This window comes from Carettochelys insculpta, chromosome 1 (assembly GCF_033958435.1).
Source record: "Carettochelys insculpta isolate YL-2023 chromosome 1, ASM3395843v1, whole genome shotgun sequence".
NCBI lineage: Eukaryota > Metazoa > Chordata > Testudines > Carettochelyidae > Carettochelys > Carettochelys insculpta.
The window spans coordinates 243,641,239-243,658,868 of NC_134137.1; the positions used below are offsets into that span (position 1 = coordinate 243,641,239).

A 17,630-nucleotide genomic window follows, 5' to 3' on the forward strand; every position below is an offset into this window, starting at 1 on the left:
GAAGGACTCTCGGAGCTGGCTGCATGCCAGGCTCCGTCTGTGTGTGGTACAGGAGTGGGGTCAGGTGCCAGGCTGGGGGGAGACGGCAGGGGTACATGTGCGTCACTGGCACCCAGTGGGAGAGTCCCATTGCGAGAACAGCTGGGGCGCGTACCCCACCTGCACTCCCTCCCGCAGAGCTGGCTTTGTCCCACGTTAACGACATGGTGGCTGCAGGGAGCAGGACTTTCCTGTGCCCCCCCCATAAAAATGTCATGCCTCCCCTAACAGGGTGGGCCCCCCACTTTGCACACCACTGGTCTAGCTGGTGCTTGGTCCTGCCAAGGGGACTGGACTCAATGGCCTCTTGAGGTTGCTGCTGGTTGCAATAGTCTATGATTCTACGGTCAATTTAGCCAACCAGTGCAGATTGGGCCAATTCAAACTCAGCTGAGTATGGGAACTCGCCCTCTTGAAAATCCTATAGCATTCAGTGCAGATTAAATCATTTGTGTTTCATAGAACGTATTCTTAAAACCTACAATATTTAGTGGAAAATGTGATTCTTTACAGCAGTAATAATTTTATCACATTCTAGTACCATAGTCCAAAAACCTACCTATGGAAATTGACACCTTTTGAAGAAATACTAAACAATTAAGAAAAGTTGCCTTCTAGCTTAAGTTCCTTCCTAGGCTAGTCTTTTAGTTTGTTTGTTAAGTACTCCAGGCCACCTTTTCAAAAGATCCCATCTCCACATTAAGCACCTAAGTGTCCTGATTTCCAAAAGGACTGAAGACATCAGGGGTAGATGGCTTTTGAAAACCTGGCAGTAGGTATTCCAGTGAGAGCTGCTGAGGATTTTGGAAAATACAATTGCTAATTTAGGTGCCTATGTGCAAGCCAATCTCTTCTGAAAAATCTCACCCCAACTGCTAGCCCTAAGCACTGGGAAATCTGGCCGTGAGCTCAGTTCAAAATCTGGTCCAGTGTGGCTGTATGTTAACTAGCCAGCTGAATCAGTTTAGAAATTTAAGCTGGGCAGACATCTGCTCAGTGTATCCCACCTCCTCCTTCCTTTACCCCTGTTGTTAATCTCATTCAACTGCTGTGTCTTCTCATAGCCTAGGTTGTGAGCAATTTGGAATGGTAATGGTCTTCTAACAGTCCATCTGCACAGCAACTAGCAAAAGTCATCCTGATCCTTGATTGGTGCCCAGGGGCATTACTGCAATACAAACAGTACACACTGTTTCCAGTCTCTGCTCCTGGCCCATTGTAGGTGTAACCTAAAGCAAGCAATGCCTTAAAGGACACTAGGAAAAAAACGGAGAAAGAAAACCAAATAATTTGGCTGATGACAAGGTGAATTAGAACACTGAAAACCCCCAGAGAAAACTACACTCACTAAATCCAACTACAAGATCCACTAAATAAACACTACAACTCAGCTGTGTGACAATCTGAAAGTAGGAAAGTGGGGCCTCTTAGATACAGGATAACTCTGTAAGGCACACAGTGTGTGAGTCACAGCATTCCATGTGGCTTTTCCAAATTTTAAGAGCCACTTACCTGCTTCTCACATATACACATTCTGTAGGACACACATGAGATAACACTGTGAGCAGACTGCTGTATCTCTCTCTTGCCCCTGATTTGACACCTTAGAAAACACACCTTTTCTTTTCCATGGTAATACTTTCAAAATACCGTGACAATGGAGAAGCAGAGAAACAAAGACACACAAGGGAGTGACAGGTAATAGTTCTTAGAAAATAGTGGTTTATGAAGAAGCAGCTGCAGCAGCCACAATCCAGCCAAAATGCCCATTGGGGTTAAGCAGGCCTGGTGACAGGAGAGGAGGGAAAGGGGGCAATTGCCCCCAAGCCCGCTGCTGCTGCATGTGGCGGGGGGAGGCAGTGCCATGGTCTGGGTGATGACCATGGCCAAATGCCCGGGCCTAAGCCTGGCCCCTTCCACTCTTGGCCCGGCCCCTTCTGAGACACGGAGCTGGCCCCCCCTCCCACTTTGCAGTAGGGCCCACAGCAGCTGTTGGCACCCCTGGGGTTAAGTACAACTACATTAGAAGCATGCAGTGTAGCTGTAGCCATGTTGGTCTGAGGATACTAGGGAGATGAGGTGGGTGGAGTTAATATCTTTTACTGGTCCAACTTCGAGCTACATTACCTCAAAAGCTCATCAGTCTCGCCAGCAGAAGTTGGTCCCATAAAAGCTATTACTTCACCCACCTTCTCTCGCTGCTATACCAGGAAAGCGGTAATAGCTATAGGTTGGAATTGCAAAATCCATTGAAAAGGCCCTGTCCTATGATTGCTCATCCCTTTCTCAAACTGATTCCACTAAGTCTGAAGTTTTCCATGGTAAGTCTCCACACAGAGGTGACATTTCTAGAAAAAATTCCCTAAAATCCATTCAACTCAATTGAGCTCTGTATGTAATTACAGGAGCGTGGGAGCAAAGCTCAGCCCCTCATGTGCCGATCGTAAATTACATGCACACAACTCAACAAAGCTGAACCAATGTTGTTTATTGGTTAAATCTGGCATGGTCTGTTCTTCTAATGAATAAGCAATGTTTGTAGGAAGTTGTTAGAGCAGTTTTGGCGTTCCAAATGTTGAACTTTTTGTGAGGTCTATTTGGCTGCTCTGCTCAGTTTGAAACCTTAAAAACACTGTCATCGCTCAGACTGCTACCTTTGATTTGCCTGGCCTGCTCCAACGTAGTTCCAAATATTGGGAACCACTAGCAAACGCTATCGAACTCTGCAAAGGGAATGTAACTTCTTGCAAATGTAATAAGCACTTGAAGAGGTCTAGGGCATTGTAAAATCAAATGGAGAAGAGACACCTCACTAGAGGTCACATGACTTCGAAAAATGGGCACAAATCAGGGAGCTTCTCTGCCACTGTTTCTTTCAATAAATTATCTGTCCTTTCACGATGTATTACAAATAGTACTCAGTTAAGCTTCAAAACAACCCCACAGAGGTAGTTATTATCCCCATTTCATGGACAGGGAAAATGGAGGCACAGAGTGATCGAGGTCAACACTTTCAGAAGTAATCTCTAATTCTGAATGGCGTAATTTTTTAGGTGCCCAATTTGAGAGGGGATCTCAAATACCTCAGATTAGTGGCTACTTTTGTTTTTATTTGTGGGCGCTAGTGGCACCTCTATCTCTCCTGTTCTCTGACTGTGGCACACAACAGTTTTGTTTTCTGGTGCCAGAAATGCTTTAGTTTCACCCACATTTTGCACTCAATACTGAGGTAATGACTGTCCTATGTTATGCAGGAGGTCAGAGGAGATGAATGATCACTTCTGGCCTTAAAGTATATACAAGAAAAGATTTTAACCTTCTAGGAACCAGATTCTCAGCTAGGCAGAGTTGGCTCTGCCCTTCCTTGAAACAGGCTATTTCCACATCTGAAGAAGTGGGTCTGTCCCGCGAAAGCTCATCACCTAATAAATTATTGTGTTAGTCTTTAAAGTGCTACAGGACTGTTTCTTTGTTTTGTAAAGATACAGACTAACATAGCTGCCTCTCTGTGACTATGCAGTTTAAGTGAGTTTTTCATAGAAGACCTTAAAAACCAAAGCTCTCTTCAATATAGACATGAAAGAACTGTTACTGCATTTTCTAAGAGATAAGATTTGCCACAAAGTAACTGCAGAAGATTTCATTTCTACTTATCAGTGATCTACTGATTTTATTACCTGTGTGTTGTTTGGCTGTCCGTCCACTTCACCTGCCCCACAACGCACTGTAGGTATATATCTTTCTAAGTGTTTTGAGACACATAATGCTATATAAATGTAAATTACCATTACAGGGAATTCTATGTAACTGGGGCATGCTAGACAGGGATGGCTCTTTGATTGTGTTGCCTCCCAGGAAAATGACTCAAGCCATAAGGATATACGGTGTATAATGAATAGAAACAGCCATTGCATAACTGAGACAGTACTAGCAAAACTTTGATTCATGAAGATTAATTTTGCTGGTTCTACTTAGTTAAGCGATTAATCGGATGTGAAGTATCTTTGCATTTTCAAAGTCTGGTCCTTGTAGTTTGATCCTACATCCACTGATCTTAAAGTTTCTGATTGGCATCAAGGTGAGAAGAATCAGCCTGTTAGTAGATAAGTTTCCAAGTACAAATAAAGGGTATATCTTTCCCAAGTAATGAGTCAACCTTGGTTAAGGGTGGCATGAGTCTGATGCCATCTACCTGAATTGTCCCAGGGTGAGAAATTTACAAGATTCTTCATCACACCAAGAAGGGGAAAAAATGAAAATTCCTTCAAAGTAATCACACTAATGAAAGAGAAATCAAGCACTGAAAAGGGTATGTGGAAAAGAAAAGTTCAGGTAGCCCACTCATCCTTTACTCTGCCCTCTTGCACTTAAAATTTAAAATGCAGTCTCCCCTCTCATCACCACAAATTATCCCCAGCCCTAAAAAAAGCACCTCCCAGGTGAAGCTCCACACCAGTAAGGATCTATATTAACATACATGTGACTTCATTCAGATATGAGAACCATGTATAGTTCGTTCCAGGATCAGGACCTATATCAATCAATACAGTATACAACAACATCCAAGCTTTTGAATTAGCTTGCATTTTAAGCCTCAATGAGATGTACATAATAACTCAATATACCAATATATACTAAACCTGGAACTTTTCCTGGCAACACACCCCATTGCCAACTTTGTCCACATATTTACACTAGAGACACCATCATTGGACCTAACCACCTCAGTCACACAATCAGAGGCTCATACTCCTGCACTTCCACTAATGTGACATATACCAACATGTGCCAGCAATGCCCCTCTGCTATGTATAGTGGACAAACTGGACTATCACTTCGGCAGAGAATGAATAGACACAAATCAGATATTAGGAATCCGAATACACATAAACCTGTAAGCGATCATTTCAACTTGGCAGGGGACAGTGTTGAAGACTTAATGGTGTGTGATTTAAAACAAAGAGAGTATAACACCAGATTACAAAGGGAGACATCTGAATTGGATTCATTTTCAAGTCTGATACCTATCACCATGGACTCAAAGATCTCAATTGTCTGACTCTTTACAAGGACAATTTCCCCACCTTTGATATTCCCAGCGACTGCAGGCATCCCACTTAACTCAATAGACACTTCCTTCCCCCCATCTAGCTGATTCATCAGGGTTTTTTCTTTTTTTCTATCTGTTTTTTATCAGTTCCTCTTCTCTCAGATATCAGTTATTCCCCAGATCTGAAGAAGTGGTCTGTCCCATAAAAGTTCACCACCTAATGAGCACTACTGTTAGTCTTTCAGGTGCTACAGGACTGCTTTTTTGTTTTGTAACAAGTCAAGTTTGGACAAACTCTAATCTGACACCTCAACATGCTGAGCCATGGCAAACAGCAAGTAGAAACTTTCATTTGAATGTTTAAGCGTCACAAAAATCATCAGATTGATTTAAAAGTCAAGTGATTTTTTAAAAATAAATTATACACGCTGAGCTCCCTCTATGCACCCTGTGCATTTTGATCCTTTCTGATGTGCTCAGGTCATGTTTTAAGGCTCTTATGCATAATCAGGAGAACTGTGAAGTTTTTTGGTTTTGTTTTTGTTTTTTTTGTTTTTGTTTTTTGTTTTTTTTAAAAGAAAGATGGTTCTTGCAGAATCAAATACTTCCAGGAGCTGGGAATGTAAGGGAAACACCAAATCTCAATCTCACTAGGGGCACAGAACAATTACAAGAATTGGCAACACTGGTACGGTTGCCAACTTTCTAACTGCAGAAACCCAAAGACCCTTGCCCCTCCTGCCCTTAGGTCCTATCCGTCCTCTGAGACCCCACCCCCTGCTCATTCCATTCCGCCTCCATCCTGTGACAATACTAGCTCCCTCCCACTTTCACACACTATCACAGGAATGGAAGAGGGTGTGGGATACAGGCTCCAGGAGGATGTTAAGTACTTGCAGGAGCTCAGGGCTGCAGCAGTAGTTGGGGTGCAAGAGGCAGCATTTGCTTCATGCACTTCCTGGAAATGGCAACATGTCTAGTTCCTAAATGCAGGGGACGGGGGCAGGATCAAGGGACTCTGAGGCTGTCTACACTAGAAAAATAACTTTGAAGTTGGACACCACTCCATTCCCAGGAATGGAGTAAGGACTTCGAAGTAAGGGAAAATGTGTGTAGACTCTCTGCTGGCTACTTCGAAGTTAGTTCCTAGTGTAGACACACCCAAAATGTTGCCTGAAGTCACCAACCTCACAGGTGGCCAAAGGGAGCCTAAAGGCACTACCCGCTGCACAGTTCCTGGCCAATGGGAGCTGTGGAGACAGTACTCAGTGTGGGGGCAGCACACAGAGACCATCTGGTTGCTCTTGTGCCTAAGAGCCAGAAGGACATGCCAGGCACTTCCAGGAGCCTGCCTTACCCCCATTGTGCCACCAACTAGATTTTTAGTGGCCTATTAAAATTTCCCAAATTGTTTTCAATAGTCCTCAGGGGCAGATGCCAATTCTGACAGACCCCCAGCCAATCCAGAAAGGATGGCGACACATTCAGCAAGTTGAATCTTTCTCATTTGTTTTTTTAGATGAGTTACAGTGAGCATGGTTTAGCACACAGGGCTATCTCAGGAGCTCAGCGAGAAGCTGAGATCATCTCAAACTTGAGACCATCCCAAGCTTTAGGCCATTCCATGCTAAACATTCATGATGCTACAGGTCACTGAATCTTCATAAATATAATCAAGACATGTCTGCATATTGTGTGTTCTGTGTTGTAACTTAATTATACTTTGCTCAAAGCATCTTACAAAGAAAAGTATCATTATCCCCATTTTACAGAGGGAAAAACTTAGGCACAGTGCAGTGGAGTGACTTTCCCACAGTTTAGTGGAGTCAAGTGAAGAAACACAGATCTCCCGCTTCACAGTTTCAAGGTATGAATTGCAATTTCAAAATGAAACCAGGAGACCATATTTTATAGCATAAACAATGGGAATATGAAAGGTCAACCTTAGCTCTGTATTTCCTAATGGCTGAAATCCAACTTTCTCAATGACATTACTGACTTAGGCCAAGATCCTGCAAAACTCTTAATGTACATGCTTAACTTGATAGCTGTCCTACTCCCATTGATGTTAATGGGACTATTCACCACGGCATATTCAGCAAGTGCACCAGTGTCTACAGGATCAGGGACTTAGCATTCTTTTTTTCCCTCTCACAGAGAATGAAGTTTATAAACACACACACGTGCAGCAAATGGAAAAAATTATCACTATGTAAGTATACACCTTCTGCCCAAATAGCCATGGCCATTCAACAGAGATATTCCTGGGAATGTGTGTTGATTCAGAGCAGACTAGCGTACCACAATGTCATCCCCAGGAGTCCTTCCTAAATCTTCTGATAGTGCTTTTCTGGTGACGTAGGAATATCTCAGCTACAAACAAAGCACTTTCCTTCACTCCCTTAGTTCAGGCTGTCCATGGTTCACCACACTGGTTGCCGTGGAATTTATAGCAAAAGGACTCGCTCCTTGTTGGGGAAGAAAAAGCCCTAGCAAAATACTTATATCTATAAATGACACTGCTTCCAGTTCAGAGGCTTCTAATGAAATGCCTTTGCCAGGCAGACAATCCGACACTGAAACCTTTGCTGTTTACAGCAGCAAAGTACAAGACAATATCTCAGTAGACTGGTAATGCAATGCAATGCTTGCTTATATGCTCCTGAGTAAACACTCCACACTGCAACCTGGCATGAGACTATAGTGAAATATTGGATTGCGCTGGTACGGTTACACCATCATTTAGAGATGTTCTTTCGATTCCAGCTAGTGACCTACAATTAACTTTGAATCTATTCTGAATGAAACAAATGTCCAAAGACCGTGAAAGTAAGCAATCAAATGAAGAGAAAATTACCCAGACTGATTTGACTTGTAAAGGGATACCGTTTTTTTTTTGAAATTCACATCTCTGTCTGAAAAGTTCCTCTTCAGGTTGTAAGAGGAATAACTGAAAATTATAATAACTCAGCGAAGTCAGACAAAAAAATATTTTTTCATGTTATTTATTGTGTGCATGTGACAGCCCTTTGTTTATAGTTGGACGTAGGGCTTCCCCTGTATAGCAGCCAACTTCTTTCTTGCTAATGAGATCTTTTCAGTGCCAATGGGAGAGCAGAAGAACACTCATAAAAATGTTAAGGGTCATTTTAAATATTCAGGCCATGGTATCTAAAAAAATAGGTTTAAAAAAAGTCTGTTTGATGACATCCCTTTAAGTATAATGAAACACTTCTTTATTTCCACTATAACGTACTGTAGTAAAAAATAGACAAGTAATATGTGTGGGACCCTTTATAATGTGGCCCCATAATGTCACATGTAGCGGGGAAAGCATGCTCTAACAAATCAATGCGACTTTTGTCAATAACTTACATGGGAACACGAGCAAGGCTCATTTATTTCGAAGGTGCCCCATCTCTAATGCAAAGTAATGAGCCACTTCGCAGCAATAGTGTTTTTGGCATAGTAGTTTGTGATCTCATCTCCATATATTTTTAATTGAATTTGTTAGAAAAATCAATGGTTTTTTAACTTGTATGTACTAGAAAAAGATGTTGCTTAGTGACCCTCTTCTTTAGTTGCCTATCCACCTCATGAAAAATCAAATAAACTCTATTTTTAATGCCAGGGGAGTTCTCAGGACACTGTGATCAAATTAGTAACCCAGAAGGAGAAATTAACTGGAATTAGAAAACTTCTGAGCTATGCTGCACACTGCACAGAATCCAAAACTATCATAATAAATGTGCAAACATACAGGACCAAAAAGGTTGCATTGTGTTCAGTGGGATAAATAACTTTGTTATTGCAGGCTGTCCCACCTTTAAAATACTATTTGCAATCATCATTTCTTTCTACCCACAGACTAGTATAAAATGTTTCTGAACAGTATCAGTTATGAACACATTCCTATCCAGCTTGCTGGTAAAATGAACTGACTCCTGAAGAGAATAAAAAAAGGAATGCCAGCATAAATGGGGGGAGAGGTGATGAAAGGGAAATTGGAGAGGTAGCCGTGTTAGTCTGTATCTTCAAAAACAGCAAGCAGTCCTGTGGCACCTTATAGACTAGCAGATATTTTGGAGCATAAGCTTTCGTGGGCAAAAGCTTGTGCTTCAAAGTACCTGTTCGTCTGTAAGATACCACAGGACTGCTTGTTTTTAAAGGGAAATCGCTATCTATGTGGATTGGCTGGACAGGAAGGTTCTGGACAAGACAAGAAACTAGTTTTTTCCTCTCTCCCTTTTATATTGCCTCTGCTTAAAATGGGAAACTTCCCTATGCTGCATGTTCAACAGGCCACGCCACAAAGAAACCCATTCCCCAGGACCCGCACAAGGCAGCAGAGTGAGCTGCACTCTGCTCCTACAACACTACCTTACATGTCCATAGAGAAGAGCCACGAACAATCGCAGTGTATCGATTAAACACAGCACCAGCCCACCGTTTATGGAAATACAAACACTGCCACCCTTCCACCCCGGCAAACTTTCGGCAAACTTTCCAGAGCAGCGGCCACCAGGGACTGCAGCCCATAAGTGTCCAGGCACCAGGCATTCATTTCAACCAGCCACCGGGCTGGTGTTTCCAGCTAGGGCAACCGCCCCCCGGACTCTGCACAACTTCTACACTGGGACTTTTCCCCCCACTGTAACCCCAAACACAGAAAGATATTCCGGGCTGCCGACTGCGGAGCTACTGCCCCCTTCCCGCCCCCACACACTTTGGGCGGTGGAAATCAAGACAGCCTGAGACTTATTTATAGTGGGTGAGAGGCCATACCCGCCCGGCCACACAAACAAACCAGCCGGCCCCGCTCCTCCGAGCTTCTTCTAAAGCGCGCACGCACGCACGCACACACACACACACACACACACACACACACACACACACTGAAGACACCCTGTGTAGGGCGTTTGCCCGTCAGACACTAATGCAAGCGCAGCGTGGTCAAATCTGCGGCAAGTTACTAGAGTGTAAGAAAACAGGTCTTTCCTGCTCAGGCTCAACCACCCCTTCCAGAGAGCGAATGTTTCTGTTCGCACTTCGGCAGGAGATCTGCTTTCCCCCTCCTCCTCCTCCTCCTCCTCCCCAGCACAAAAAGTTCATATTTACTCCCCGTCCGCACCGTCCAATAGACACAGCGGGGTTAGCCAGTAATTCTCTGAGCCTTTACGGGCCAAAGGCGAGCAAAACAAGCTGGACTCCTTGCCTCGGTTCTGACAAGGATTTCACGGTCTATTTAAAGACGGCGAACGGGAAACGGACAGCAAGGTTAAACTCAACGGGAATGCACCACAACAGCAACAACAACAACGCGCAAGCCGCCCGCCCGCCCGCCGGCCCCCCCAGCCCCGTGCACACGCCCCCCTCCCGAAAGAGACCGGTTAGAAACCGATTCCCGGCTGCGATTTCCCACGCCGCCAACATTGGCTAGATCTAGGCCGGTCTCAAAACGGGAAAACGGGTTTTTACCTTGATGCAACACTGAGCAGGAGCCTCAGACATGTCTCACAGGCAGGGGGAAAAGGAGCGAGAGATCAGGAAGTTCTCAGTTTTTTTTCCACTTTCCTTTCCTCTCCCCAACCCAGAAGTCCTTGACACTCAGACGTAATCATTTAAGGAGAAGTTACTCCGACCATCTTTCCAAAGAACCCCGAAGAGCCTGCGGGCCGGCCCGTGGGAGAGGCAGCCTGCATAGTTTTGTTGTGATGTGCGGCGGTCGGGTATTTTCCCCCTCTTTGAAGGAAGGGGCGAATATGTAATTTGCCGGTGTTATGAGCTGAGATCTGAAGGGTGAAGCGGCTGCTCTGGCGCTGTCCCCCCGCTCCTCCAATGTTTTCCTTCCTGGAAGAGAGAAACTGAAAGACAGAACTGAGAGCAAGCTCTGTGCTCATTGATCTTGAGAGTTTCAGGGCTGAAACTGACGTGAATTCCCAGCACTGAGCTCTGCCTCTTAAAGGAGCCCTGCCACCAGGAAACACAAGCTCCTGTTACCGTCAGGCGACGGGGAAATAAACGCAGGGGCAGAAAAAGAGACGGGAATCTGCTGACATACAAGGGTGTCTAGAGGGATGGTGAAATTAGAGGCGGGAAGGGGAGTTGATAGTTATGTTCTCAACCCCGATTCAGATAAAACAGACACCTCAGGAAACAAGAAAATGGGATCATAGAAAAAGGGGGGAAACCAGGTTGTTTTTATTGGCAGTTCATTGTCCGAAGATCTGCTAAAAATTAAACGCAGAGCCATCTGCGTGGAGGGGACAGTCAGGTTTGGAAATGTGACATTGATCTTTACCCCAGTGATGGCAGAAATTGTGACTCACTCTCCCCTGAAAAATTACCCACCGTTAACCCTGGGAAAGGGTGAGCAGTGGAAGGGGAGGTCAGAGAAGAACATGGATCACAAGGCGAAGATCAAAACGATGAGAGGAAATAAAACAATAGGCTTTGTTCTGCTTGCCGAACGTTACCTCTTTAAGAAAATCTACCAGGAAATAGGAGCTCGGGTTACAAACGGCACACAGGGAAATCTGGGCAGAGAGGTACACGCAGGAAACAAAAGCATGAAGGGGCAGTGAAGAGAAAGAGAGGGTAAAACAAGAAAAGAATGCAAAGAGACAGAGGGGGAAGAAGAGGGGAAATTGTGCAGCAAATCAGAGGTGGAAAAGTTCCTTACCAAACAATATCTATTTAGCATGAAAAAGGAATGGAGAGTCACACTTCCCTCCCGACAGGCAGGAGAGAACTAAACTGGCTGTAGCATAGGCTAGGCTTCAGGGCTGCTCTTTTTAAAGAATCCAATGGTAGCTCGCAAATGAAGGATAAGAACAATAAAAAGATGTTCAAATAAATGTTTTCCATTTGACTGCAAAATCAAAGAGAAGAAGAGAAGAGAGAGAGAGAAAGGAGTTCAGTCATGTCCTCAACTCGCCAGGGCTAGTCTGACATGACAAATCCTCTTCTCACCCCCACCCCCTACTGAAAAATGGGGGCCAGTTTCCCAGGGAGATGGTTTTCTTTGGTTGGCAGTGGGGAGGGGGGTTAAAGGGACAAGGAAAATGTTATTGACTTTTTATTGCATTGTAATCTGCACTGGCAGGGAAATGGGTTACATTAGTAGTAGCACGGTCTTTTCCATTTCTAATATCTATTCTGTACTCTATTAACTGTCCATACATCTACAAAAATAGATTCTATTGTATTGTATCTGACTTATGGAAAGATAGCTCTCTCTGTATCAAGATTTCTGTAGACACTGTCTACTTACGTACCTGGTGAAGTAAGAGAGCTGGGTTAGTCTGTATTCTAACACAACAAACCAGAAGTCATGTAGCACTTTAAAGACTAACAAATTATTTATTAGCTGATGAGCCTTCATGGGGCAGACCCACATGTTCAGATCTGGAGCACTATCTAGCACTACCTCCAGATCTGAAGAAGTGGGTCTGCCCCATGGAAGCTCATCACCTAATAAATTATTTTGTTAGTCATTCAAGTGCTGCAGGAGGGCTGGGGTGTTTTATCTAGTGCAGTATTGCTATTGCCAACTCCTGATATTGTGGGGGTTTTCTTAAACCTCAGGCCCTGGAGTCATGTTATACCATGAGAATCTCAGCTTTCAGTTTTAGATTTCTAGCCCTCATGCTTCTCAAGAAAAGTTTGACCCTTAAAGGCATACAAAACTTATAAGACAAGTAAAGAGACCCTAACATTTTTAATCAATAGTAACAGAGAGGAAGCCGTGCTAGTCTATACACTATCAAAACAAAAAGCAGTCAAGTAGCACTTTAAAGACTAGCAAAATAGTTTATTAGGTGAGCTTTCGTGGGACAGACCCACTTCTTCAGACCATAGCCAGACCAGAACAGACTCAATATTTAAGGCACAGAGAACCAAAAACAGTAAGCAAGGAGGACAAACCAGAAAAAGATAATCAAGGTGAGCAAATCAGAGAGTGGAGGGGTGGGGGGTGTTTTTGGTTCTCTGTGCCTTAAATATTGAGTCTGTTCCGGTCTGGCTATGGTCTGAAGAAGTGGGTCTGTCCCACGAAAGCTTGTAATAAACTATTTTTCTAGTCTTTAAAGTGCTACTTGACTGCTTTTTATTTTTAATCAAGTGATTTTTAAGGAAATGGCATAATCTGGGGGCAGGGGGAAGATTCCTTATGTTTGAATGTTTGCTGTTGGACACGGGGCTTCCACCATGTCCCTGTAAACATAAGAATGGCCATACTGGGTGAGACGAAAGGCCCATTTAGATGAGTATCCTGTCTTCTGGCAGTGGCCAATGCCAGATGTCCCAGAGGGAGAGAACAGAACAGGTAATCATCAAGTGATCTCTCTCTTGTCATCCATTTCCAGTCTCTGACAAACAGTGGCTAGACACCATCCTACCCATCCTGGCTAATAGCCATTGGTGTACCTGATCTCCATGACTTTATCTAGTTCTTCTGGAACCCTGTTAAAGTCCTGCTCTTCACAACCTCCTCTGGCAAGGAGTTCCACAGACCTACTATGCACTGAGTGAAGAAAAACTTCCTTTGGTTGGTTTTAAATATGTTATCCACTGATTTCATTTTGTGACCCTTAGTTTCTATGGGAACAAATAAATAACTTTTCCATATTAACTTTTTTTCATGGTCTAACAACTTTCACAGAAAGGAAGATATTTCATCTGTCCAGTTTCACCCAATTACTCCTATTTATCTCAATGTATTGTACTACCCTAAATAATTTCTCTCCCTTCTGGATACTGGCACCTTTCAAGTACTTGTACCTGGATGTCACATCCTTTCTTAGGGCTTATCCATGCTTAAAATGCTACAGTGATGTAGCTGCATTGTTAGAGAGCTTCAGTGCAGACACCGCTGCTGGGATTCTCCCACAGTGACCGTAATCCAAGAGGCGATAGCTATGCTAACGAGACAATTCCCCCATTGATCTAGCACTGTCTGCACTGGAGACTAGGTTAGTTTAACTGAATTGCTCAGGGCTGTGGATTTTTCCTACCCCTGAGTGACATAGTTTCATTGACCTAATTTCCCAGTGTAGACCAGGCCATAGTCACTTGATTTAGTTCTCTTCCTTTTCCTCAGGCTAGTACATTGCTAGAAACTAAAACTCTAGAGAAAATTAAAATAAGTTGCCTGCTATCAAAGTACTTGACTGAAAGAAAAGGGGTGATATATGGGGTACCTTTGGAGATTTTAAAAAAATCACAGGAAAAGAGTGGTAATATGCAAACAGCTAATTAGTTAAATAAGCAGCAGCTAACAACCCATCAACAGCAGGGCTGGTTATATTTAAGGAAGGGTTCTTTCTGTGAATGGAATACGCGCACATCAGATATTTAGAACCAAGCCATATATATATATATAGTAGTAGTAGCATCCTTCAGTCTGCATAGACTATGGATTGCGCCCTTTAAAGTTTCAGTTGAGGACTTCATTTACAGCGTCTGTTGTGACTATAAAGACCCACACGAGAGTGACAGTCCTTGCTGCATCTCTTGCAGATGTAGTGGGTGTCTGGCAAGTCCTTATTGTGCTTTCTGTGCGCTCGCTTCTCCTCTGCTAGCTGTCTGATCTTCAACTCACCCTTCTGAAGGCCCTTGTGTAACCCCTGCCTCCATCTGCTGCGGTCGTCTGCTAGATCTTCTCAGTTGTCCAGCTCGATGTCTACCTCTCTGAGGTCTCTCTTGCAGACATCTTTGTAACGCAACTGGGAGCGTCCGGGAGGTCTTTTGCCAGAGGCTAGCTCACCATACAGGATGTCTTTTGGAATCCTTCCATCGTTCATCCTGTGGACGTGGCCAAGCCAGCGGAGTCGACGCTGTCTGAGGAGGGTGTGCATGGTTGGGATTCCAGCTTGCTCGAGGACGGCAGTGTTGGTCACTCTGTCCTTCCATGATATTCCAAGGATGCGCCTGAGGCAGCGCAAGTGGAAGACGTTCAGCCTCTTTTCCTGGCGGGCATACAGGGTCCAAGTCTCGCTGCCATAAAAGAGGGTGCTGAGGATGCAGGCTCTGTAGACTTGCATTTGAGTGTGAGTGTACAGCTTGTTGTTATTCCACACTCTCTTGCTGAGTCTGGACAGAGTTGTGGCCGCTTTTCCGATCCTCCTATTTAGCTCAGTGTCCAACGACAGGGTGTCAGTGATGGTGGACCCTAGGTAAACAAACTCGTGGACAACCTCTAACGTATAGTTGTCAATGCTGATTGATGGGGATTCAGCAACATCCTGACTGAGTATGTTCGTCTTCTTTAGGCTGATGGTAAGCCCAAAGTCCTTGCACGCTTTGGAGAACCGATCCAGCAGTTTTTGAAGCTGGTCTTCTGTGTGAGACACTACAGTATATATATGTAGTGTATATATATATGTGTGTATATATATACCCCTCCCCTGAGATATTGTAAGTAATGCAGGCAAATGTTCATAAAGGGAAAAGGAGACATGCTAAATGTGGGGATGAGAGCATTCCTATGAAAACTGTGTGAAAGGCGTGGAGGTCAAGTGTAGTAACTGTGTTGAGACATAAAGGCTGCATTGTATCCAGATGAGCTAACGAGGTACACACCACAAAAATTGTTAACAGCATCTTGTGAGGAAGTTGTAACTAGGAAAAGGATGAGAAAATCAGTACAGGAAAAAGGGGAATTACAGATACAGCCTTATCCTGGAATAAAAAGTATAAACCCTGCGAGAAGAAATAGATGAGAAAATTTTAATAGAGGGGAAAAAGAAAGGTTTAGTACCTGTATGATAGGAGTGACAAACTGTTCATGTTCAAGAGGGGAAAATTTTAAAAAAATGAAAATTGTAGCAAGGGTCATGCAAAAATGCTAATGTTTTAATAATCTGTCAATAGACCATATTCATAAAATTTTGAATGAAGGTCATAGTGAAATATGACTAATGCGGAAATCACAGTCTTTCACTGGAATGTGCACAGTTTGATAGCACGTTGTCAAGAATGAAAGGAAAATATTCTAGAAATAAGAATTAAACTGATTGCATAAGTATACAGAAAACAGGGTTGGTTAAAAATCCCAGGCTTTTAGAGAAGGCCAAACAACATATGCATTCAGAAAACACATTACTTGGAAATGTGTAGCATACGTATTCAGAAAACATTACTTTGAAAATTCCAGGCTTTTAGACAAAACCAAAAACTTGGTAGAGATGAAAGTGTTTATACTTTTACAAGGGAAAGATTTAATTACAGTACACAGAAGAAGAGAATGAAGAAATAAATCTTGAATATAATGCTGTGGAGATCCCGGTGGAAAGGAGAAATATTTCTCTAAGGATTTAAGAAGTACTCAATTATTTTTTGTCAAGGTCCACATTTCTTGGTCAAGAGACAATCAAGGTCCAGAACCTGGAGAAAATGTTTTCATGCTGCAATAACAGCAATGATGATAGTAAGTAAATAAAAATATTTTGTGGATTTGGCCTGCGGTCCTCCTATTGACTATCCTTGATTTATAATATCTATAACGCATGTGGGACATTAGAAAGCTCACAATTACAAGAAATAATGAAGAATGCTGAAGGACCATCTATTATATATGTGACCTAAATAGTCATAAATAAACTGTGAGCAAGTATGACAAGGGATAGTAATGGCACAGATGTAGAAAGCCTCATTGATTAAAACAATCTAGTGTTTTACAATGATGGCATACCCTTTAGATGTAGTGCAGCATGGTAGGGTTTTCTTGGTTAACCCTAATACTGCAAGCAAATGCAACTGGGAAATATATAAGGAAGAAGGAAATAAGAATGATAATTTCCCTGGACTTATTACTTTTTAAGTGCAAAGTAAGGTTGAAAATAACAAAAAATTGCCCACATTAAATTTTAAGAAAACTAAGCAGTGCTATTTACACCTAAATGCACAGAATTTATGAGTGACCCATGTCTGAGTGATGACAGAATTTCAACAACAGTGTAATAAAGAATAGTAGAATCATAGAACTGGAAAGGAGCTCAAGAGGTCATCTAGTCCAATAATTCCTGACAAATCTAACCCGGCCCTGGGGACTTGAAAGCATTACTATGAAAAGCACATCAGAGGCCCCAACAAGGACTAAACTCATAACCACAGGTTTACAAGACCAGTGCTCTAGCCAGGGAACTCCTGTGGGGACAGGGGGGTGCATGGCTAACAATGCTTCCGATAGCTACCACTAAGTTAGCAAAGTATCCCAAAACTAAAAATTCATTCCCATACAAAATGGCAGTTGAAGAAAAGGCCACTATGAAAATACAATTAATAGCAACGATCTAATGGAACATAAAAGAACTAAGGCAACTGTATGGAGAATTATTTTAAAAAGTCAAAGAAAGTTGAAGAAAGTGTCATGGGAAGTCAAATAAAAATACCACAATAGGCAAATTAGAAGAAAGGGTATAATTCAGACATAGCCTTTGTCTACACTAGAGCGTTTAAAGCACAACCCCAGCAACTCCATGAGGGGAGCACAGCACTTGGTGTTATAGCCCCGTTTAGAACTGTGCTTTAGAATGCCGTA

At 43.1% G+C, this 17,630-nt stretch overlaps 1 protein-coding gene across 3 annotated transcripts in view; it reads right to left on the minus strand.

Annotated features, from left to right (window-relative positions):
• Positions 1-10,992, minus strand: part of ETV6 (ETS variant transcription factor 6) — a 184,128-nt gene extending 173,136 nt beyond the window's left edge. For 2 of the 3 annotated variants that reach the window (XM_075003294.1, XM_075003287.1), the window contains exon 1: positions 10,568-10,992. In XM_075003294.1, coding sequence (XP_074859395.1) covers positions 10,568-10,600 — 33 coding nt within the window. In that variant the 5' untranslated portion in view covers positions 10,601-10,992. The remainder of the gene's footprint in view (positions 1-10,567) is intronic. The other variant, XM_075003300.1, reaches the window with a different exon arrangement.
• Between the last annotated feature and the right edge of the window lie 6,638 nt (positions 10,993-17,630).